This window comes from Nicotiana attenuata, unplaced genomic scaffold (assembly GCF_001879085.1).
Source record: "Nicotiana attenuata strain UT unplaced genomic scaffold, NIATTr2, whole genome shotgun sequence".
NCBI classification, from domain to species: Eukaryota; Viridiplantae; Streptophyta; class Magnoliopsida; order Solanales; family Solanaceae; genus Nicotiana; species Nicotiana attenuata.
The window spans coordinates 101128-126544 of record NW_017672666.1 but is presented as its reverse complement, the minus strand read 5'-3'; the positions used below and the strand labels follow the sequence as shown (position 1 = coordinate 126544).

General features: G+C 38.3%; 1 protein-coding gene across 2 annotated transcripts; it reads left to right on the top strand.

Moving 5' to 3' along the window:
• Positions 1 to 10076: 10076 nt before the first annotated feature.
• Positions 10077 to 24721, top strand: LOC109214032 (pyridoxine/pyridoxamine 5'-phosphate oxidase 1, chloroplastic-like). Of its 2 annotated transcripts, XM_019377901.1 has the most exons (14): positions 10077 to 10271; positions 10391 to 10579; positions 10699 to 10737; positions 11085 to 11252; positions 11354 to 11459; positions 20098 to 20264; positions 20372 to 20614; positions 20806 to 20894; positions 21543 to 21593; positions 21690 to 21780; positions 22220 to 22324; positions 22434 to 22504; positions 23675 to 23770; positions 24385 to 24721. In XM_019377901.1, exons 1-14 carry the CDS (start codon positions 10092 to 10094, stop codon positions 24449 to 24451), a joined length of 1662 nt encoding a protein of 553 aa, XP_019233446.1. In that variant the 5' UTR covers positions 10077 to 10091; the 3' UTR covers positions 24452 to 24721. The 2 variants fall into 2 exon arrangements, with proteins under 2 accessions (XP_019233446.1, XP_019233447.1); XM_019377902.1 differs by lacking the exons at positions 22434 to 22504; positions 23675 to 23770; positions 24385 to 24721 and having other exon boundaries at positions 22208 to 22293.
• The last annotated feature ends 696 nt before the right edge of the window (positions 24722 to 25417 follow it).

Below are 25417 nucleotides of genomic sequence, written 5' to 3'. Positions count from 1 at the left end.
CATGCCCATTTTGTTAATGATGTATGTACAGATGTTGCATTTGTGGCACTACTTCTATTTCTACACAAATTTTGATACAAATAAGGTATACAGATATACCACTTGGGTTTCACATGCATCCCACTTTTATATACTAAAACAGCAAATAAACAGATTCTTATTAAAACACAAGTAGCCATATAAATATTTTGCCAAAAATTAATTTGGCAAAGAATCACCATACCAAATATATGTCTAGTGTAAGACGTACATTTTATTTCTTTGCAATTCAAATGATATGATTCTACGATATATCAGTTCTATAAAAATATTGAAGCATTATATAATTCTCTCTTTGGAATATTCTTTTCACAGAGGAAAGAAAGCACCGCCAAGCCAACAAGAAAACAGAAACTGTAATTTCAACACGTTCTCCGATTGTGTCCTTTTTCCCGCATAGTGCACATGTAACTGTATTTCCTTCCCAACCTCTTATGCCTCTCTTCTTTTTAGGTCTTCTGTTTGATTTTTCCTTTTGGTGGCAGTACCACCTGCAAAGAGACATATTCTGAATTTTGTCACGTTGTTTCATCCGGCAAAGGATTTACTGGTATCTCATATGTTTTCAGCAAGTAGTCTACGTTGTAGTAATCCGAGAAATACTTGTATAATCCATATGAAATTTTTTTTGTAACTGCCATTGCATGTGGACATGGAATATCGTCTAGCTGAAACCTTCCACAATGCAGTTTTTTCATGTAGGCACACCATATTTTTTGTTTGATCATTAATTACTAAATATAAGAATTGAGTTGATGGCAACACCTAGTATAATTTTAATTAAGAAAAGTCATTAGCTATATGAAGTAGTAATATTTTTTAATAACAATATGCAGTTGTTTAGTGAAACCTCTAAGGTGCAGAAGTAAAACTACAGTACATGCAGTGTTTTTATGATTCTAAAAATGCATATCGTCATCGTCTGTGATAAGATAGTATTATCTGCCAATATTTTTTCATACTTTTCACCAATCTTCATAAATGATTTTATGGCATTGTGATTGGTGTATTTCCATTTCTTAATCAATATCGTCATAAAGTCAAGCAAATTCACAACTGGGAGGTCTCTTGCATGCTTGTTTGCTGCATTTACTAATTCTGCAATATTTGATGTCATGGTCATGGTTCTATTTGCCTTGGTATGTGCTCGGGACCATTTATCATATCCAATATCAATCGAGTATGTTTTCGCTCTACTATTAACAGCTTATAACTCTGCCATATGCCTGTTGAATTCTTCAACAGTGTATGCTCTTGCTAACGCAAAGTATACTTCTTTGATTTGTTTTTGGCTCTTTCCGAAGTTCGTCTTTATGTTGTTCCATAGATGGAACATACATGCACAATGAGGGAATTTTGGATAAACAATTGAAGTTGCTCTCTATATACCATTATGCATGCCCGATACAATACACATTCCCTCTCTTTGTCCATAGTTTTCTCTGAACTGCACGAAAAATCACTCCTACGATGTATCGTTTTCCGAATCAACATTTGCATATGCGAGGGGTAAAATTTGTCCTGTAAAACCACATGAAAAAATATTAGTTACAAAACACAATATTAAATTCATATAGTAGTATAGTCATAGGTAGGTGCAGGTATGTAGCAAAATAATTATACTCTGTTGGTATACTTGTATACCATATTGGTATCATATGATATTTGAGGATCTTTTTTGCTGCTTTAACTGAATGTAATTGGATTGCATTTTTAAAATAGTAAAGTACATCAATTATTCAATACTGATTCTGAGACAACTTTTTTTCTTACCCTCTGCATCTTGCGTGGAAGCCGTGAGTATGCTCCCTCTGTATGTTGACTTTAATAAACTTTCATCAACTACAAATGTTGGCCTACAATAGATCCAGCCTCTAATCGATGCATATATAGCTATGAATGCATACAAGAAGCTCCCATCTACTTCAGTGTATAGTCGTGTCACTGATCCTGGGTTAGCGTACTCTAACATGTAATATGGTGGTATTTTTTTGTATGACTCACTTGGTGTTTCTCTTAACAATTGTTTTGTTTTTTCTTTTGATCTCCATGCTTGCATGTAGATTAAGTCCATACCATATGCTTTTTGGATGTCTCTCTGGATATTTGTTGGTGTATATATAATTTTTGGTCCAACAAGCTTATCTTGTATCACAGCTGCAACAAAAGTTGAGACAACTTGCTTTTGTGGATAAAATCTCTTATCATTTAAAGAATTGTGGACAGAATTGAAATCCGTCATTATGAAAAGATCTGATGCTCGTAGGCTTGATGCTTTAAGTCTCCAAGTGCATCTTTCATCCATGCAATCAAAGGTATACCTGTTTATAATACAAATACAGTTATGTACAGAGAAGAAGAATGATCAAAATCATTGTATACTCAAATAGTATACTCATATGCTAAATATATATAATGTTTACATATTTATGTCGTTGTTTACTTTCAACATAGTATACTGATATAGCCTACTTATATACTATATAAGTATCATATTTTACTGATAAAAAATACAGACAAACCAATACAATTCTATACTCACATAGTATACTGATATATCATACATATATACTATATCGGTATCATATTTTACTGATTAAAAAATACACACACATAGTATACTCATATAGCATACTTATATGCCATATCAGTATCATCTTTTAATGATAAAAAATACAGACAAACCAGTATAACTCTATACTTACATAGTATACTGATTTAGCATACATATATACTATATCGGTATCATGTTTTACTAATTAAAAAATACACACACAAATCGGTACAATTGTATACTCACATAGTATACTCATATAACATACTTATATCCCTATAGCGGTATCATCTTTTAATGATAAAAAATACAGATAAACCAATACAATTCAATACTTACATAGTATACTAACTTAGCATACATATATACTATATCGGTATCATGCTTTACTGATTAAAAAACACATAAACAAACCAGTACAACTCTGTACTCACATAATATATTGATGTAGCATACTTATATACTATGTCAATATCATCTTTTACTGATAAAAACACACACAAAACCAATACAATTCTACACTCACATAGTATACTAATATAGCGGAGTGATATACTATATCGGTATCATGTTTTACGGATAAAAAACACACACAAAACCAGTACAATTCTATACTGATATAGCATCCTGATGTACTATATAGGTATCACATAGTCTTTTACTTCAAAAATGCAGATGAGCCTTCTTGGGCATATTTATTAACCCGATATTGATATTTTTCTCTAACGGATACTGTTTTATAACGAGAGCCAGCAAGTTCTTGTCTTTGTAAATCTGTCCTTTTTCAACTTTTTGATGAAATTAATTAGTTATGATGTTTGCATCATCAAGTTCTATACTGGTGTCATCTCCTTCTTGCACATTAAAAGTCCTGATCGTATCACTGCTTTCAAATTATGCAATTTCTACTGAAATTGTAGCAACATCGAAACTGGAGGTGCTTGCAGCTATAATATTTTTAGCAAACGACACACATAGTGGGAGTGTTGTCATCCCTACACTTGATTTTTTCAATTCAATGTAAACACTAACACTCATATCGCTACAAATTGTTATAGGCGGATATCCTTTAGTAATAGCATACTGAATAACTATTGTGTTATTGTCCTTTTGCAGTTGCTTTGCAATCTCTCTGAGAAGTTGTTCAAATTTCCAACATGTCTTTATTAGAATTGCATCAACATGAAAGTTTATGAAATTATGGTTATCATCTCATTCTCTAGTATGCTGTAGCAGAATTAGTATATTTTTCATGATTATACAGATTCTGAAGTTATAACTACTTTTATGTCCAAAATCGAATCTCGACTTTCAACAGTGTTGTCACGATCTGAGTTCGCCCTCCGTGAACTGTCATGACGGAACCTAGTCTCTACGACTAGGTAAGCCTAAAAATTTGCGGAAAAAGAAAACGAAGATAAAACAAGACAAAAACTGCGGATAAAACATAAATAAAACGTTTAAGATGCCGCTCGACATATACAAATATAAACTCTCAAACTGAATCAACTCCTAAAACCCGGAATCTCATGAAATCACAAGTTGTTGAATAACTACAAGTGTTCTAACTCCAGAATGTCTAAACAAAAGTAAATACAGGAGAGCAAAAGCTAGAGGGAAGAATAGAGAGGGACTCCTCGGTCTGCGGACGCGACAGATATACCTCGAAGTCTCTGAAGATCGCCTCGCCTCACTGATGGTACGGCTGAGCCGAAGAACCTGGATCTGCACACGAAAAGCATGTGCAGGAACGGGCATGAGTAAACCACAGCGGTACCCAATAAGTGCCAAGCCTAACCTCGGTCGAGTAGTGACGAGGAAGGTCAGGGCCCTACTGGTTATAGATGAAAAAACAAGGTAAAGCCGTATAGAATACGACAATATAATTAAAGTGCTAACAGTCTATAACGAATGAAATCACAGAAAGAATCTAACTCAGTACACAGAAATAGCAACAGGGGATCTCCCGGGATATCGTCCCGTTAGTCCCAAACGTAGATATCCAGAGGATCTCCCGGGATAGCGTCCCGTAGTCCAAATCATAAATGTGCAAGGGAAACTCCCGGAATACCAAATCCGTAGTCCCAAAGTAAATATCCAGTACGGGGAATCTATCGGGTGCTGTCCCGTGGTCCCAATCATAAATGTGCAGGGGGATCTAACGGAATATCGATTCGTAGTCCCAAAGTAAACAAGCAGGGGGATCTCCCGGGATATCGTCCCGAGTCCCAAAGTAAATATACAACTATCTCAGAGAAAAAAATATAGAGTTCTATTCAAGAATTAGACAGGAATTTCTACTCTAACATGCTGCACAGAGTACAAGTAGGCAATTAAAGCAGGAAAGACAATTAAGTCACGTAGGCATGCTTTTCCTAATCTAAACAAGAGGCTTCAAGTACAAGTATTTGCTAAACAACAAGAAAACATGGTATTAGCTTAATGAAAATGGGATTTTCAACAATTAGCAAGTGTATGCACTCGTCACCTCACGTGCACGACACTCATATAACAACAATACCAAATCCTAAGGGGAGTTTCCTCCACACAAGGTTAGGCAAGCCACTTACCTCGAACCAGCTCAATCAACTCGAAATCACGTTCTTGCCACGAGTACCCGACTCCAAAGGGCCCAAATCTATTCAAATTAATTGCATAATGTAAATATAACTTCAAGTAACTAATTTAACTAATTAATTCGAAGCTAACACGCGAAATTAAGAGAGCCCAAAAAGTCCCCCGGGCCCACGTCTCAGAATTGGATAAAATTTACAACTTCAGAACCCCCGACCACTCACGAACACACTCGAACAAAAATCACCAAAATCCGACGTCAAAATCCCACTCAAAACTCAAATTTTCAATTGGGGAAACCTTCTCCCATTTTCCAAACTTTTACCCCCAATTTCCTTAATTAGAAGAGGAAAACAACAATAGATTATAGTTCTAGGATCAAAATTAAGATAGAAATCGTTACCCAATGTTTCTCCTTCATAAACCCTCGAGGAATCGCCCTCAACCGAGCTCCAAATCATTTTTCCAAGTTTTGAGTTCAAACCCTCATTCTTCCCTTTTTCTGACCAGCGAATCCGCTTCTGCGACCATGGGACCGCACCTGCGGTCCCGCTTCTGCGGCAAATGGACCGCACCTGCGACTTTCATTAAAGCCCAACTTCCGCACCTGCGACCCCTTACCCGCAGATGCGGTACCGCTTCTGCGGTACCTAGGCCACATTTGCGACCAATTCCCCTTGAGCCTCAGACCGCACCTGCGGTCCCCTAACCACTTCTGCGATGCCGCACCTGCAGTTCCATACACGCAGGTGCGATTATGACAGGTTCAGCAAAGCTTCAGATTATCCTAAGTCCAATTCAATTTCCGTTAAGCACTAGAAACTCACCCGAGGCCCCCGGGACCTCAACCAAACATGCCAACAAGTCACATAACACTATTCAAACTTGTACCAACCCTCGGAACACTCAAAACATCGTCGGAACACCAAATCACCGTCGGATTCAAGCCTAAGGATTCCAAAACTTCCAAATTCCGCTTTTGATCAAAAAGTCTATCAAACCTCGTCCGAATGACATGAAATTTTGCACACACGTCCCAAATGACACCATAGACCTACTCAACTTTCTGGAATTCCATTCTGATCCCTATATCAAAATCTCACTATCGAACCGGAAACTTAAAAAATTCAACTTTCGGCATTTCAAGCCTAAATAAGATACGGACCTCCAAAACACAATCCGAACACGCCCCTAAGCCCAAAATCACCTAACGGAGCTAACGGAATCGATGGAATTCCATTCCGAGGCCGTCCTCACACTGCTCTGACCACGGGCCAAATTCTATAGCTTAAGCTCTCATTTAGGGACTAAGTGTCCCAAAATACTCCGAAACTCCAAACGAATCCTCCCGGCAACTCACAATAGCAGAAAATAACACGGGGAAGGCAGTTAATAGGGGATCGAGGCGTTAATTCTTAAAACGACCGGCCGGGTCGTTACAAGTGTTAAGTCAAATACTGAATTTCAATAGAAGATTTTTCGAACTCAAACAGCTGTTATGATTCAAACCTCCAGATCTCCAAATCTCCAACTGAGAACAGAATTTTCAGTTAAAAATTCAGAAGTTTGAGCGCTAAACTTCTGTAATCTACAAAATCAAAATCTGAACAACACAATGTGAATTTGAGCATCAAAAGTGTCAGTATCTTCAAAAGTCAAATCAGCTTCTATGATTTGAACAGATTGATACTTCTACAAATTTTAAGGAGAAAAAGTCGAATTTTAAAGAGAAATCAGCATCTTCGCTCTGTTTTTTCAAGCTTGCGATCTTCAAATCAGGCTGGCGATCTTCAAATCTTCAACAACGATTCTGTGATGCAGGTGGAATCTCAATTTTTGTGCGCTAATTTTTGTAAAATTCTGCCAAATTTGAGCAACTTTTCCGTTTTTATAGGTAGGGCATTAGCGTGGTAGTTATTTTGAGATACTCGTCTGTTTATTAATTGGGTAGGGGATTGTAATTATTTAATGGGTAAAAAAAATTATGGGTAGAGCAGGGTAAATATTTTAATTTTTATAGGTACTCCTGCCTTTTCCCCTTTCAAATTCAATGGCAGCTCAACAAAATTAGCGGCAAACAACAACAACAAAACCAGTTTGATCCCAATATGTAGGGTCTGGGAGGGTAGTCTGTACGCAGACCTTACCCCTACCTAATGCAACGCAGACCTTACCCCTACCTAATGCAGGTAGAGAGGTTGTTTCCAATAGACCCTCGGCTCAGGAAGGGCAAGAAGAAGAAGAGGGAAGCAAGGAAGGAAGAAAGATGGAAGAGAAAAAAAGGGACAGATAAAGGATAAATAATATCAAATAATAGCAACAGGGAATACAATATCTGAGGCGAACAAAACCACATAACGTAATAAAAATCTAAGAATATGAAGGGACATGCATGCTATTAAGCCTATCGGTGAACACTATAAACTACCTACTAACCTTCTACCTTAATCCTCGACCTCCACACCCTCCTATCAAGTGTCATGTCCTCAGTGAGCTGAAGCAGCGCCATGTCCTGCCTAATCACTTCTCCCAGTACTTCTTAGGCCTACCTCGACCCCTTCTCAAACTCTCCATGGCCAACCTTTCACACCTCCTGACAGGGGCATCAATGCTTCTTCTCCTATCATGTCCGAACCATCTCAGCCGCGAGTCCCGCATCTTGTCCTCCCAGGAGGCCACTCCTACTCTGTCCCGGATAGCATCATCTTAATCCTATCTCGCTTGGTACACCCACACTTTCATCTCAACGTCCTCATCTCTGCTACTCTCATCTTCTGCACGTGGGAGTTCTTGACTGGCCAACACTCAACCCCATACAGCATAGCGGGTTGAACCACCACTAGATAAAACTTACCCTTAAGTCTTAACGGCACATTCCTGTCACATGGAACACCGGAAGCAAGCCTCCACTTCATCCACCCTGCTCCGATGCGATGTGTGACATCTTCGTCAATCTCCCCGTTACCCTGATAATAGACCCGAGATACTTAAAACTCGCTCTCTTGGGGATAAACACCATATGCAAATTCTTCTTCCTCTCCTTGTACTGCTCCACTAATCTCCTTACCAGATGAATCGCTTTCGTAGTCGAACGCCCCGGCATGAATCCAAACTGATTCTCAAAAATAGACACGCACCTCCCCACCCTGGGCTCCACCACCCTCTCCCAAACCTTCATAGTGTGACTCAATAACTTGATACCCCTATAATTATTGAAATTTTGGATATCACCCTTGTTCTTGTAAAGCGGAATCATCGTACTCCACCTCCATTCTTCGGGCATCTTCTTTGTCTTAAAAATAACATTAAACAGCCCAATGAGCCACTCCAAACCTGCCCGCCCCGCGCTCTTCCAAAATTCCACCGGAATTTCGTCTGGCCCCATTGCTCTGCCCCTGCACATCTTATGCATCGCCCCTTCCACCTCCTCTACCGTAATCCGCCTACAGTACCTAAAATCCCGCCGACTCTCGTAGTGCTCCAACTCACCCAGAACAATGCGTCTATCCCCCTCCTCATTCAACAGTTTATGGAAGTATGTCTGCCATCTTCTCCTAATGAGTGCCTCGTCCATCAACACTTTTCCATCCTCGTCCTTGATGCACTTGACTTGGTCTAAGTCACGGGCTTTCCTCTCCCTCACCTTGGCCAACCGGTACAACCTCTTATCCTCGCATTTGCCCTCGAGCTCCTCGTACAAACGAGCAAACGCTGCGTTCTTAGCCGTCGTAACTGCTAACTTTGCCTCCTTCTTTGCCTTTATGTAACACTCCCGAAAAGTCCTTTTTTCCTCCTCGTTTGTACTCTCTACTAGCTTCAAATAAGCAGCTTTCTTAGCTTCCACTTTACCTTGAACCTCTCCATTCCACCACCAGTCCCCTTTATGACCCCCCAGGAGAACCCTTCGTGGCCCCTAAGACCTCTCCAGCAGCTACCCTAATGCAATCCGCAATCTAATATAATTTTTGTTTATAGCATAGTACTTTTACAAGATATAAAACGTTCAAATCCACAACAAACATCTGATAGTAATATTAAAATTATATATGAAGGGTTAATTCAAGTTAATAAGGTGTAAGTCATGTGTTTGTAATATGTTATCCCGGATCTTATTTAAAAAATATTATTTAGTAATATAAAAATTTAAGTAGTTTAATGCAAAGTTCTAAATTTTTACTATTAAAGTGTGTCAGCATTTCTATCTTTCTCATAAAGATTTTGTACATTTTTTCTGCGAATTTAATATTTTCTAAGCCAAAATAACATCAAAAACTATATTAAAACGTTTAGGGGGCCCAAAAATTTGAGGCATAAAGCAAATACTTTACTAGCCTTCCCCTGGAGCCACCCATGTTCAAATTCACTAAGAATTGTTTGGTTTGAGGTAAGAAAATCTAATTTCCAAATATAACTTATAACATTTGATACAAAATTTTGCATTAGTACAATAATTAAGTATATTTAATACAATATTTAGTTTCTGGTATTAACCTTTGCATAAATTATGCGAATAATACTAAGAAAACAGAAGTTATATTACTAAGGCTAGTATAACTTTCACGAAATTTATATATTATTTTATATGAAATAAAATGTAGAATACATATATATATATATGTATTAGCATACATATGATATGAGAGTATTCAAAGATAAAAATATTTTTAAATTATAAATCCTTACATATAATCCTTACACACCATAATTTACATTATTATTCACTAATAATCTTTCAATATTTATAAGCCACTTTCATGGCCCCATACCAGGAAGAAAATAGAAAATAGGAAATAAATAAAACGTAGCTGCTACAATTTATCTAGAGGTTTCACGTGTAAAAGAAAGAATTAATAGGGTGGGCAAAATAAATACTCCAACTACTAATAAATCAAGAAAAAATGGCCAAGGCGAGAGGCCACAAACAATGCCACAAAACGCCGTTGTTAATTGTCATAATTCGGAGCTTTATAAAATGCTTCCTTTGTTGCGCAAAGCCAAAAGAATGTCATGTTTTCTCACCCCAATATTACTTCCTTCTGCTCCTATTTCTGTCCATAATTTCAACGCCACTCGCTCTCTCACCACTTCACATCTTCTTCTTCCGGTAAATTCTCTTTCTTTATTTTATTATATGCACGCGTGTGAGCGTATGATCTTTACTTCGCTACGTGTAGAATTGTCAGCTAATGAATTGACGTACTTGTTAAATGTTGTGAATGAAAGAGGTTGTTGGGTTTAAGACCCAAGATTGGATATAGTGGGAAATCTTGGGGTTTAGTGAGAGGAATGGCAACAAAAATGGATAGCATACAGCAAAACCCAGAGTCCATATCTTACTTAAATCAGCAAGAAGCTGCCGAAATTGATGAGATACTTATGGGCCCTCTCGGTTTCAGTGTTGATCAACTTATGGTTAGCCTCTTAATTTCCCCTTTTTCTTTCTTTATTTTATTCGATAATTGTAATATCTTTTGACTTTCATTAGGTCATGTTTTCTAGTATGCTGGGTGATTTTGTGGTTTTGATTGTAGGAACTGGCTGGCTTGAGTGTTGCCACTGCTGTTGCAGAGGTGCGTAATTGGAATTCCGGTTTGCAATTTTTTATAAAGATTTCTATTTGTTTTATTTATCAAATTTTTTGTTTCAATTAATGATAATTTGGCATGATTGAAGATGCATTCCTATGATAGAATTGCAGTTTGTTTCATTTGTATTGGGTTGTGTGGTTTGGTTACGTTAGACCTTGACGCAGCGCGTCATATTTTTGAGCTTTTAGTAATTTGTTTGCATATTGGACATTAAAACTTTTGTCATCATTCCTCTGCCATTTTAGCAATTTTTGAGTTGAGTGTAGGTTGATAGAACTTAGGGGTTGGTTCGTTGAGGCTTTATGCCACTAATTTAATTCTTCTGACAGGTCTACAAACCAAGTGAGTACAGTCGCGTTCTTACTATTTGTGGTCCTGGCAATAACGGTGGAGATGGTCTTGTAGCTGCTCGTCATCTGTATCACTTTGGCTATAAGCCATTCATATGTTACCCTAAGCGTACTGCTAAGCCTCTTTATAATGGTTTGATAACTCAGGTACCAAATTTTGTTCAACTTTATGAATGAACTATTTATCGTCCATATTTTTGTTAAAAGTTTCATTTATTCAGCTTTTTTATGGATCAATCTTTTTCTAGCTCGAGTCGCTGTCAGTTCCTTTCTTGTCATTGGAAGATCTGCCAAAGGACTTGTCTGACAGCTTTGACATTCTAGTTGATGCAATGTTTGGATTCTCGTTCCATGGTATAGTTTTTCTTGAATTCTTTTTGTCATTGAGCTTCAACATGTAATTACTCAATGTAACGATTCTACTTGCAAAATAAAGGAAATTAACAGAGAAATAAGAAGATTTAGAGAAAAAGAGGATTGATATTCATCATATTACGCTATTTACAATACTCAGATCTATCCTTTTAAGGATGAAAAAGACAGCTATTCTAATTGTACTCCCTAGACCAGAAATAGACGCGTGTAATCTTCTAGAACCCTTCCTAGCCCTTCTTTATGGACCAAAACGGAAAAAGCTAAACTTAACGATTAAAAATGAAAACTCAATTCTTTAATTACAATGACTAATATTAACAATACTTCACTAACTCCCAAAACATTCTTGATTCTCCTTCCTTAGCAGTGATGATTTCTAATCGTCACATTCCACTCTTCTTCAGCAAGAACCTTGGTTTCTACAAGGTTCATCAAAGTTTGGAAATTGAGATTTTAGAAAAGAGTATTCTTCCCATGTTGCCTCATCTGGGCTTAAGTTCGCCCATTGAACGAGTACTTGAGTTGAAGCTCTGTTCCCTTTTTTCACCATTTTCCGATCGAGGATAGCCACTGGTTCAGCTAACATTTGACCATCCTGGTTGCAAATTTGAGGATCTTGAGCTGCGAAAACTTGATTCCCAATCTGCTTCTTCAGTTGGGAGACATGGAAAATTGGGTGAATCCGAGAATTTGAAGGTAACTTAAGCTTGTAAGCTACTGGTCCCGCCTTCTGAGTGGTCTCATAGGGTTCAAAAAACTTGGCTGCTAACTTCAAGTTCTCCTCACTGCCACAGAGACTTGACGGTAGGGCTGCAGCTTAAGGAAAACCCAATCCCCAATTTCAAACTTTCTATCAACTCTATGCCTATCTGCATTTTGTTTCATTCTAACCCGAGCTTTTTCGAGATTATATTTGAGAACTCGAGACATCACCTGCCTGCTTCTGATGACTTGGTCAGCTGGACTCAATGAGGCTTGGGCAACCAATTCAAATGATGGTTGCGGAGGGTCATATCCATATAGTGCTTTAAAAGGGGTCATGCCAATTGCTGATTGGAAGTTCGAATTATACCAAAATTCTGCCAGTGCCATCCATTTGCTCCATTTCGATGGTCGATGACCGGTCATGCACCTCAAGTATGTTTCCAAACATCGGTTCAATCTTTCCGATTGCCCATCGGTGTGAGGATGGTAAGCAGAACTCATCCTCAACTGCACCCCCAATCCTTTAAAGAGTTCTTTCCAAAATGTACTTACAAAAATAGGATCCCTATCCGAGACAATTGAACTGGGTTTCCCATGTAACTTGCAAATATTATCAAGAAATAACTGTGCAATGTGGCTAGCCGAGTAAGGATGTGAAAGCGCGAAAAAATGAGCATACTTGGTATAACGGTCAATGACCACCAAGATGGAGTCTTTGCTTGCAGATTTCAGCAATCCATCAATGAAATCCATTGCCACATGTTCCCAAGCTCTTGAGGGAATTGGCAGTGGTTGTAGGAGGCCGGGTTATGCCACGTTCTCATCTTTGTTGCGTTGACAGACTTCACAACTCTGCACTTGTGTTTTAACTTCATTAGGCAAACCAGGCTAATAAAACAAGGCCTTTAATCTTTGTACTGTTACTAATGGACCAGAGTGCCCTCCCCATGGAGTGGCATGCATATCAATGATTAATTTTGATCTCAAATTACCATTACCACCCACCCATATTCTGCTGCGGTACCTTAAAATCCCCGGTTGAAGGGTAACATTTGGTACTGCATTTTGATCTAAAGTGAGCTTGGTGAGTAGTTCTTGTGTCTTAGCATCATTTTGGTAGCTTTTGATCACCTCCGACATCCACTTAGGTTGAACTGTGGACAAACCCAAACACTCTCCTTCACCTCTTTCTTCGAAGCTCCTTGATTTTTTATTAACAAAAGGCATCAAGAAGATGCAGATGTTACAAACAAACAGAAAGTATCAGCCCAAAAATATCAACAAAAGATCTATCATAAGACTAAGGAGCTGATAAATTCCAAAAAGGATTCAGGGTTATAAACAGGGGTAAGATTAACCCAGCTAAAAAGATTAACTAAACATTTGGCTTTAAGAGAATGGTTGGCAGTTGAGACCCCATCAAAGCATCTCTGATTCCTTTCGGTCCATATACACCACAAAATACAAGCAGGAACCATAGCCCAGATCCTTTTGATGGTTATATCAACTTTCCATGAGCACCAACTCACAAAAGCCTCCCTGACACTGCATGGCATAGGCCAATGCAGACCAAAAAGAGTTAGGAACATGTTCCACATGTTTGTTGCGACTGAGCAATGAAGAAACAAATGATTAATTGACTCAGACTTGCAGAGGCACATGTAACGCCTATTAGGAAGCTGAAAATTTCTCCTGATGAGATTGTCTTGTGTTAAGCAGGAGCCCTTTAGAGTGATCCAGCTAAAACAGATAACTTTTGGTGGCAGCTTAATTCTCCAGATTAATTTCCAAAGCCATTGATCAATCATTTCTTTATTGGAGCTCAAGTGGGAGTAGCCTGCTTTGACGGAGTAAGTGCCCTCTTTGTTGTTGCCCCACTTAAGCCTGTCTCTTCCCTGGATGACGACTATGTTGTTATGCAAGCTTCCAAGAAGTGAAGCCAGATCTTCTATCTCCCAATCGTTAAGATCCCTTCTTAGGTTTAGATTCCATGTATTGTCCTCCCTGTTTTGAGCAATAGTAGAGTCTGGATTGGTTGCAATTAGGAATAATCTTGGGTAGACCTCCTTTAGTGTAGTGTGCCCCAACCATTTGTCCTTCCAAAATTGGATGTGTGCACCATTTCCCACTTGCAGTGATGTGTTTCTTGAGAAATCCTCCCAAAGTTTCATGATATTCTTCCACAGCCCAGTTCCATATGGTGTTCTAACCATATTAGTGCACTAGTGACTAGAAGTCCCATACTTTGCTTAGATGATCTCTTTCCAGACCCCAGCTTACTCCCGGTTATACCTCCAGTGCCACTTCATAAGCATGCTTTTGTTGTGAAGTACCAGATCTTTAACTCCAAGGCCCCCCAAGTGTTTTGGGCATTGTAACTTTGGACCATTTGACTAAGTGAAACTTATGCTCTTTACTGTTACCTTCCCATAGGAAAGATATTCTAAGTTTGTCTAGTTGTTTTTGCACTTTGACTGGGATTGGGAATAGGGACATAAAATAGGTAGGTATACTATCCAAAACACTACTGATGAGTGTTAATCTACCCCCAAAAGAAAGGTACTCTTGCTGCCATGATGCCAATCTTTTCTCAAACTTATCAATGATCACATTCCAAATATCAGTTGCCCTGTGTCTAGCACCCAAGGGGAGACCTAAGTAGGTAGTAGGAAATGATCCTGTGGTGCAGAACATAATATCAGCCAGCTCCTCCAAGTGAGGTACCATATTAACAGGATAAATGATACTCTTGGACATGTTAATTTGAAGTCCTGAAATAGCCTAAAAAATCATCAGAGTAAGATTAAGATATTGCACTTGAGTTTTTTCTGCATCACAGAAAATAAGGGTGTCATCTGCAAATAAGAGGTGGGATATGGAGATTGATGAGCCCGAGATGTTCCCCCTTCAAAACCTTTCAACCATTGCAATTGCTTGGCCTTTTCTAGCATTCTATTAAGCTCCTTGATAGAGCGTCTGCTGCCAAGTTCTCAGCTCCCTTTCTATATTGGATCTCATACGTTAATCCCAACAATTTTGTAACCCCTTTTTGTTGTAACGTGGTAGTGATCCTTTGGTCTTGTAAGAATTTGAGACTGAAATGATCTGTTTTGATCACAAAAGGTCTAGGCTGAAGATAATGCCTCCATTTCTCCACCGCGATCAGTAATGCTATGAGCTCTTTTTCGTAAGTTGAGAGTCCCAGGTGTTTCAGACACAAGGCTTGGCTTAGATAAGCTATGGGTACGCCATTTTGAGTCAAAACGGCACCTACTCCCTTACCACTAGCATCGACCTCGATCACAAAAGGTGTTGTGAAATTTGGCAAAGCCAACACTGGAGCGTTGCTCATTGCTTGCTTCAATTCAATAAAAGCATTTGTGGCTTCTTCATTCCAATGAAAGTTCCCCTTTTTAAGCAGACTTGTGAGGGGTTTACTGATGGTAGCAAAATTCCTGATGAAGCGTCTATAGTAGCCCGTGAGCCCAAGGAAACCCCTTAACTCTTTTAATGTTTTGGGCTGTGGCCACTTAACCATAGCTGCAACTTTTGCTTCGTCAGTGCTCACCCCATCTCCCGAAATGATACGGCCCAAATACTCCACTTTTTGAGCAAAAGTACATTTTGATCTCTTGGCCACCAATTGATTTGTTCTCAGAACCTTAAACACAGTATCCAAATGTTTCACATGGTCTTGTAATGTTGAACTATAGACCAAGATATCATCAAAAAATACCAAGACAAAATGCCTGAGATAAGGCCCAAAAAATATTATGCATTAAGGCTTGGAACGTTGCCGGGGCATTCGTTAGCCCAAAGGGCATAACTCTAAACTCCCATAACCCGTGGTGGGTCTTAAAGGCCGTTTTGTATTCCTCCCCATCCTTCATACGTATTTGGTGATAGCCCGATCGTAGGTCCAATTTTGAACACAACTTGGCACCACAAAGTTCATCTGACAAATCCTCTATCACCGGAATGGGGTATTTGTTCTTCACGGTTGCTTCATTCAATTTTCGATAATCTACACACATGCGCCAACTTGAATCTTTTTTCTTGACTAGTATTACTGGTGAAGCAAAATGAGAGATGCTGGGAGCTACGGTCTGGGCCTCTAACATTTTAGATACTATCTTTTCAATAGCATTTTTTTGCTCAAACGAGTATCTGTAAGGTCTGAGGTTAATGGGTTTAGTCCCTGGTAGTAACTCGATATGATGGTCACAAGCCCTATGAGGTGGTAAGGTTCATCAAAAATGTCGCGGTTCTCATTTAACAACCTTTGACCCCCACAGGAATGCTTTTCATGTTCTGGTCTGGATCTTCATGGGCCATTTCAAAAAGTTGGCCCACACAGCTGCACTGGCCCGTCACTAGCAATCGATCTATAGTTTTAGCATCAGCTATGGACAAGGTTTGTGATTCCTGGTCCCCCACGAGTGTTATTCTTTTGTTATCCTTGATGAAAGTAATACTCAATGGCCGAGTATGTAACACCACTGGAGCGATGGTATCAAGCCAATCCATTCCTAATACCATATCACACCCCCCAACTTTTAATAATCCAAAACCAAAAGAGTACTCATCACCCATCCTCCACTTAAATTTTTTGCAAACTTCCTGACAATCAACGATTTGCCCATTGGCAACTTTCACCTTCATGGGCGTACGAAGCCAACTAATCTGAGTCCTCAAGTTCTTAACCAGTTGTGGATCCACAAAACTGTGGGTGGATCCACTGTCAGATTAAAACCAATCATTTCCTTCTTTGACCAGCCTGTAATCTTAGTGGTTTTTGTATTGGATCCCAAACCCAGTATAGCATTAATTGAGACTTCCCCCTCCTCCTGGTCCTGAGGCTCCGTTACCTCTTCCTCCAATTCGACTCCTCCTTCTGTTACTTCCCCAATCACCTCTTCCCCTGCTATTGCATTCAAAGCCTTAGCCTTACATTGATGGCCAGGGTGATATTTTTCATGACAATGGAAACAGAGGTTTTGAGCTCGCATTGTCTCATAAGAAAGATACTACCAATTCTTGGTAGTAGTAGCTCTGTTGGGATTAATAGGTTGGGCTTTTAGTGGTTGAGAAGGTTGAGTATGGGAGTAACATAACTTGAAAATGGGCAGCTGAATTTTTGGCCCACCTGATTGGCCCTTTGCGTGTTTTTTGCAGTGAACTTTTTATTGGCCTCCACCTTCCTTTCATGGATTTTTGCCTAGTCATAAGCAGCAACCAAGGTATGTGGATTAGCTAATGAAACAGTGTCTTGGATGTCTAACGTGAGACCCCCAATAAAACATTCCACAAAATATGCCTCATCCAGATTTGGATTTGTCACTCCCATCAAACAACGTAATTCCTCAAACTTCTTTTGATAACTTTCTACATCTGTTACTTGCTGCACTTGTTTGAATTCTCTAATAATTTGAGTGGGCCTAATGTTGCCGTAACAAATACACACGTCTAGGCAAAACATAGGCCATGTCACTCTCTCCCTTTTGTCCAAAACATAGCTATCAAACCACATGTCTATTTCATCTTTCAGATTCATTGACACATACGTCATTTTCTCAACCTCATCGACTTCATAAAGTTCAAAGAACCTGTTACACCTCCGAATCCACGCGCGTGGATTTTTTCCATCAAATTCAGGGAATGGCATTTTTGGTTTCGGCCCCTTCGAGCGAGACCTTGTAGTGTCAAACCCGTTGAAGGGTGGCATGGCTCCTCCGAAGGGCTGAGGTTGGAAAGAACCAAAAGGTACTGAGAAAGGTTGATTCCCATACTCAGAAGTCTGCGTAGGGTGATATGAAATGGAGGGATTCAATGAGTATGTCATAGTGGAGGTATAAGGAATTGACATAGGCGGAAGAGAAGGAAGAGAAAAAGGTATGTGAGATGTAGTATTATAGAAAGAAGGTGGTGGTGGTAAGCTCAAATGGGTGGCAGGTAGAGGGAAAGTTTGGGCTGAGGGTCTGTAAGCATGAGCAGACGGTTTTAAGGTTTGTGAGGTGGTGATGTTATCCGGGTAAGATAAGGGTTGGAGAACAGGGGTTGAAACGAAAGTTGTAGAAGGAAAGGTCAGACCATGGGTCACAGTTGAAACATTCGGAGAGATAAATGGAGTTGAACCTCGCAGATTCCCCCCCACAGATGAGTGTCCAGAAGCGTGAATCGAGTCACCTTGAGTAACAGCTGCCGTAGAGCGTAACGCCGGTGAAGCGGCAGCTCTCCGGTCATTATCGATCTGTATAAGTAGGTATTCAACCCTTTTGCTAGAATCGGAAAGCTCCATGACCGTCGTTTCGAGGAAAGCCTGTCGTTCCTCCAACTGAGTCATACGTAGCTCAGCTCCACCCGGCGTCGCCGGAATAGGTAAATCTGGCGTCCGACTACTGCCAGAAGCATTCTTGTTTTTATCCACCATAGTCTGGTAATGCCAGGATCAAAGGCTCTGGATACTACTTGCAAAATAAAGGAAATTAACAGAGAAATAGAAGATTTAGAGAAAAAGAGGATTGATATTCATCATATTACGCTATTTACAATACTCAGATCTATCCATTTAAGGATGAAAAAGACAGCTATTGTAATTGTACTCCCCAGACCAGAAATAGACGCGTGTAATCTTCTAGAACCCTTCCTAGCCCTTCTCTATGGACCAAAACGGAAAAAGCTAAACTTAAGGATTAAAGATGAAAACTCAATTCTTTAATTACAATGACTGATATTAACAGTACTTCACTAACTCCCAAAACATTCTTGATTCTCCTTCCTTAGCAGTGATGATTTCTAATCGTCACACTCAACTTTAAGAATCTTTTGGTTGGAAGCCTTTCATTTATATTTCTTTCTATTTCTTTTCTTCATGTCATTTACGTTGTTTGTGGATAAGTTACTTTTGCTTTACCTTTGTATAATGATTCCTTTTATCATGGAAAAGAATGGGAGCAGTGGGGTTTATTTAAGAAAAGAATTCTGGTGTAACTGCTTATATCTTTAGCCATATAATAATCCTTTCTTTTGATCTGTAAAAAACTAGAATCTTCTTCATTGCCAGATGAGATGACAACGCAGCTGGTATCAGAGAAACAGAGAAATATAAAATGTAATCTCTTAAACATATAGGGCATTTTCTTGTTGGGGGTGGAGTGTTGAGGCAGGATAATGATGGTCTTTTTATCAAATTTCGTTGAGGTTTCCTGGTGGAAAGATTTACAAATATTTTAGTCTGTTTTAAGGTCAGGTCAAAGTGTATAGAATGGTTTGATACCCAAAATAGATTAGTAAGGAGGGTTTTTTGTCCATGATTAACAGGAAAAGGAAAAAATAGTAATAATAATAATCCTTCTACATTCCTTAGGTGGATGGATTGAAACCAAAAATAGATTGAAATGAAGGGAGCGGAGTGTTGAGGCAGGATAAAGGATGGTTTTTGGGTCAAATTTTGTCGTTATTTCCTAGGAAGAAAAATCTACAAATATTTTAGTTTGTTTTAAGGTCTGGAAGTGGATAGAATTGTTTGATACCTGAAATAAATCAGAAAAGGAGGGTTTTTTTGTCCCTCAGGTGGATGGCTTGAATCGATAATATATAAAAATGAGGAGAAAATGAGATTCCTCTTTAGGTCTGATTATCATTGGATTTTAGGGTAGAACCATAGAGAAGAGAAGTTCTAGGATAGAATGAAGGAACAGAAAAAACTGAAAGAGGTAACTACCAAGTACCTCTGCAAAGGTTGCTTCCGAATAATTATGGAAACAATCTTAAAATTCCTAGATTACGAAAAGCAATTTTCGTCTTTTTAAAAGATTAAAAAAAAAAAAGAAGTTTTGGCAGTGAAGTGTGTGCACCGCAATCTTTCTTTAGTTTTTGTAAGATGTCTGGTAATCTCTTAAAACTTGTCCAGGTAGCCCAAGGCCACCTTTTGACGACTTAATTCATAGACTGGTGGCACTAAAGATTAGAGACGATAAGCATCAGAAATCACCTGCCATCGTCTCTATAGATATTCCATCTGGATGGCACGTGGAAGAAGGAGATCTAAGTGGTGAAGGTGTTAAACCTGACATGCTGGTATGTATCTGTTTTTTTTTTTTTTGTGTTAAATATCTGGATCGCCTTACTGTTTTGACTTTTCTTTAATTTTGAGCCACCTAACAAGTAAAATTTCTCGAATGTAGGTTTCTCTAACTGCCCCTAAGTTGTGTGCCAAAAGTTTTTCTGGCCTGCACCACTTTTTAGGTGGCAGATTTGTTCCACCGTCCATTAGAGACAAATTTAATCTCCAACTACCAGCATATCCTGGCACTTCCATGTGCGTCCGCATTGGAAAGCCTCCTAAAATTGACATATCATCTATGAGGGAGAACTATATTTCACCTGCGCTGCTTGAGGAGGAGGTCGCCGCTGACCCCTTTGATCAGGTATAAGTTGATTAAAGCAGAGGGGATGATGACCGAGAACTTTATTTCCCTTGTAATATTAATAGATGGTTGGCCATATTTCAGGTGTCACTAATTCTAACCCATGTTTCTAGAATTTTCTCTGTGATTTTATGTTTAACTTCTAAATTCCCTTGTTGCTTTATAATGAGATCACCCTTGGCTTTATGCAGTTCCAAAAGTGGTTTGATGATGCAATGACGGCAGGCTTGAAGGAACCGAATGCCATGGCCTTGTCAACTACTGGCAAAGATGGCAAGCCGTGAGTCTCACATGGCTATTCCAAAAAATTAATCATTTCATTTTCGTTTTGAACCCATCCGCTGGAATAATACGTGACTAAGACTTTACCTCCTTCCTTGCCTCTTGAATTATCGAATGTTCAAGAAATTGTGATGAGAGCTATAACTTCTAGAGAACTTTCATATGACAGTTTGGTTCACACTCAATTGTGAAACTAGCAACAGTTTTGATATGAGAATTAGCAGGATATTTAAGGAAAATTGTTCTCTCTCTCTCTCCCTCTCTTTACACTTTTAAGAAGATTGGAAACTGTTGTCTCTTTGTGCAATTTTCTGCTTGTCCTTCCCATGCCCTTTGCTTGCTAAGAATGCTGTCCATTTGCATTATATGGCAAGTGACTCTAATTTTCTCATTGGTTCTTAACTTTATAAACCAACTTTGTGATACTTGTAACCTTAAAATGCTAGATCATTGGAATTTTTGCTAAGATTATAATTTCATTTGAATGAGACATGTCTACAGATAGCTTATATTCTGAATCTCTGATTGTGTCTCAAATTGTTTATATGCATGTTGGTTCTCGTTTTAAATGCTTAGATAATTTTTTTTATCTCTTACTTGGACCATAAACTTATGGCATATTATGACTTTTTTTTTGTGCCTGAAGCTCATCACGGATCGTATTGCTGAAAGGGTTTGACAAGGATGGTTTTGTCTGGTTAGTTCTGATCATTTTTGTGGTAGTACATGCTAAATGTCTTTCAGAAGACACTACTTTGTTTTTTCATTCTTACATTGGGTCTTCCCTGTGCAGGTACACCAATTATGAAGGCAGCAAGGGTCAACAAATAGCTGAAAATCCTCATGCCGCGCTCCTCTTTTACTGGGATGATTTGAATCGCCAGGTATATCCTGAGTTAAGCTAGCTATAATAGAGGATCTGTTGGTGTTCTTGTTCTTATCTTCAATGAGAAAAATTTAAGCAGTCTAATTAGGAAGTTAGGAAGCTATCAATACCTTATTTTCTATTGTTAGCAAAGACTAATAATATAAGTGTTTATCTCTCTTAGCATTTTGTTGGAGATGGAAAATCTATATGATATTCATACTTTACTAGACCTTCTTAGTTGCCTGCCGGATTAAAGGAAACTGCTTTCGTATTTTCTAGTGTTTATCTTAAGCACTCATTTGGTGTGGTTTATGAGTAAAAGTTGCCTATTAAAAAAGAACTCAATCCATGTGCAAGCTACATTGGTTCCCCTGCCGCTGATGAAATACTGTTATTGATTATAAAAAGGTGTTTTTTTTTCTGCATGGATCTTAAAACAACAGTGTGGTCTCTAGGTAAGAATTGAAGGGCCTGTGAAAAAAGTTTCTGATGAGGAATCTGAGCAATATTTCCACAGTCGTCCTCGAGGAAGTCAGCTTGGTGCCATAGCTAGCAAGCAGGTCCGCCAGTTAATCTAATTCTTGAACTTGTTTCTTTCACTTTGTTTTTCCATAACTTTCTTTTATTTGCCCATATAATTTGCGAACATTTGTCTCTTGCTTTTCCTAGAGCACAATTATTCCTGGAAGGCAATTCCTCATTGACGAATACAAACAGTTGGAGGCAAAATACTCTGATGGGTTAGTGTCTAGCCTAACTAATCAACTGCCCTGGAGTGCAAACTGTTAAGAAGCCAAATGCTATGATGTTTCTATATCTGCATCATTCAAACCATGGTTTCTTCATGTTCTCATACTTCTGCTCAAATTTGTCTCCTGTAATTCATTACCATACTTCAGGAAATATGTAATGCACAGTAAATTTCTTCCCCCAATTCACAGTCCCTTTGAAAAGAAAACTGGAGGAATAAGTTTTGTAGAAGTGCCTAGCTAGGACATGAAGTAGAAATAATACGCATAACGAGGGAACCCCATCAGAAAAGATCCATGAAGAGGGGATGAAAATTCAAAAGTGGTGCTGAGAACTAGGAAAAACTAAAACTCATTGGGGAGAGAATAAGTTGAGTTATCATACCCTTTATAGATTTAAAAGTTTCCTCATTCTGCAATAGGAAATTGTTGCAAAGTTGAATCCGAAATGTTCCGCTCTAAACTTCCCAGTTGCTATTTAAGGTTCTTCCCTTACAATTTCATCTCAACTGGATTTAAATCTTTTTGTTTGCAGTGGTAGGTAGAAATGCATGTGTCTACTGAGTAGGCTGTCAATTGATGCCTACCTTAGCTTAGATGCAGCTCGAATTAGATTTCATCAGTAGGTCCAACCAAAGGCCAGCCTGCATGAGAATGCTAATTTAATATCTTTAAATTGTTAAAAATTAATGACATTTAACCTGAAAATTGTAGATCAATAAATTAATATGTTAAGTGAAGTGTAATGACATTAATTCGAAAATTGTAGAACAACAAATCGATCATGAAGGGAGGAAAAAAGAACTAAGAGAGCAATACCATTTTTTTCATTTGGCTGTATGAACAACTTTACTCCAGCCTGATAATGCTCAAACTTGCCTTATGCTGACTTTTGACTTAGCCTTCTCAAGTTCAATTTTGTCTCTGCTTCAGCAATGGTGCTAAATGACCCCTATTCGATTGTTCAGTTCCTATTTTGTCATATGTCCTATTATGCATTTCAGTATTTCATGTTTTTATCTAACTTAAAACCAAAGAATTTTGTATCTTGTAATATAACCATTTCAGTACTTGAGCATTTGTTGTTTCCTACCTCATGCGCTGTAAATTTCACTCCCATATCCTGTATAGACTTGAGAACCTGTTTTGACTTATCTGCAGAAGTCTGATTCCCAAACCGAAGCACTGGGGAGGCTACAGGCTTAAACCTGAGATGTTTGAATTTTGGCAAGGACAGCAATCTCGCTTGCATGACAGGTATTTACTCCAGGATGTCTCTTCTGAAGACATACATTTTATGCTAGGAATATATCCAACTAGAAATCAAGTTTTAGCAGATTTCCTTTTAATGTGTAAGAGAAATTTTACAGATGCAATTTTCTGGGTAGCTCGTCATATGGAAAAGGAATGTGATATAAAAACTACATCAACAGAGTGGAATCAGAGATGGAATGTTTTGTATGCCTTTAACAATCTAAAAAAGATATATGGAATGCTTAGCAATACAACAAACAATTTAGAAAAGAGTTTAACTAAAAAAGAGTGAATGACATAAAATATATTTGTGAGAATTTAAATGTCCAGTGACCCTTTAGGGAACATCAGCAGTTCAGATACTGAATGCTCTGTGGAACAGATTTCCAAGAATCACCTGATATTGGCAAATTATTTCTTCAATTCCCATAGGTTAGGAGTGTGAATGTTGTCTACGTTTTAAAACTACAAGTATCCAAGACTCTGTGATTCCATATTTGAATTGCAATCTGCTGAGATCTCCACATTAACTTCAGCATGTCTGCCTCTTTAGAACTTTAGGTTGCTCTTCTTTCCCATATAGTTTATGGCTAAACTCGATGGTTTCACAATTGCAGGTTGTGTTATATACCGGAAACAGTTGATGGAAGGAGAGAGTGGAGAATTGAGCGATTAGCTCCATGACTTATGTTCAGGGCATCCTCATTATGAGGATGCCAATTGTTGTACTCTCTTTAGCTTTTTCTTTCTCTTCTCAGCGCATATTTGATCATGTTTCTGTGTATTGCACAGAGTCGAGACAACTTTTTAGGGTCCAAATAAAGTCCAGCAATTTCTCGGCAGATATGATTTAAGTTATATACATTGATGATGTAAAGATTTTTTATACGGCCAGTGTAGTTTAACCCATTAAAATATGCTATTTACCATTTTTTATCATGTTATAAATTAATTCATCTATTCTGGAAACTCAACACAAATATGATTTCCTTCTCTTATCTGTTTTTTTTTTCCGACTTAGTGCCGTTAAGTTTGTTTCTAGTTGCGTTTTTCATTGGATTGTTTGGAAGATAAAAGAGCTAGAACGCCAAGTAAGTAGTGCAGTCACAAATTTGGCCAATGCTGTTGATTTCACAACATTATATTTCGTGTTACGTAACAAAACCACTGTCGTGCTTATGAAATGAAAAAGGAGTACGTCAAGGAATGCAACCTTTGTTCCACTTGGCTTTTGAGTTGTGACTTTGTGAACAAAAAACAAAAATTCCTAGCATCTCAAGAGTATAAAATCATCGTGCAAGGCGTCAATGATGTTAAGTCATTCGTCTTTTCGTCAGGTAAATCAGTTATTTACATAATTAAGCAAGATTAATGTACAAATTTCAAAAGCATCTGATCTTTCTTGAGTGACTTTCTTCAATTTAAATGATGATACTAAATGATCTTTTGCGAAGTTTTTAAATCCATATGAAAGTCAAAATTTAAAGGGGTCAAAATCATTTACGCCCCTCAAGTATGGTCTACAATCTCAAGATCATCTTCCAAAATAAGATTTAGAGTTTATCAATTAAATACAATTTAACGTTCAAAATTCAAAAATATGAATATATCACTCAAGATAAATAATCTTATGCGTTGGTATTTCGTGAT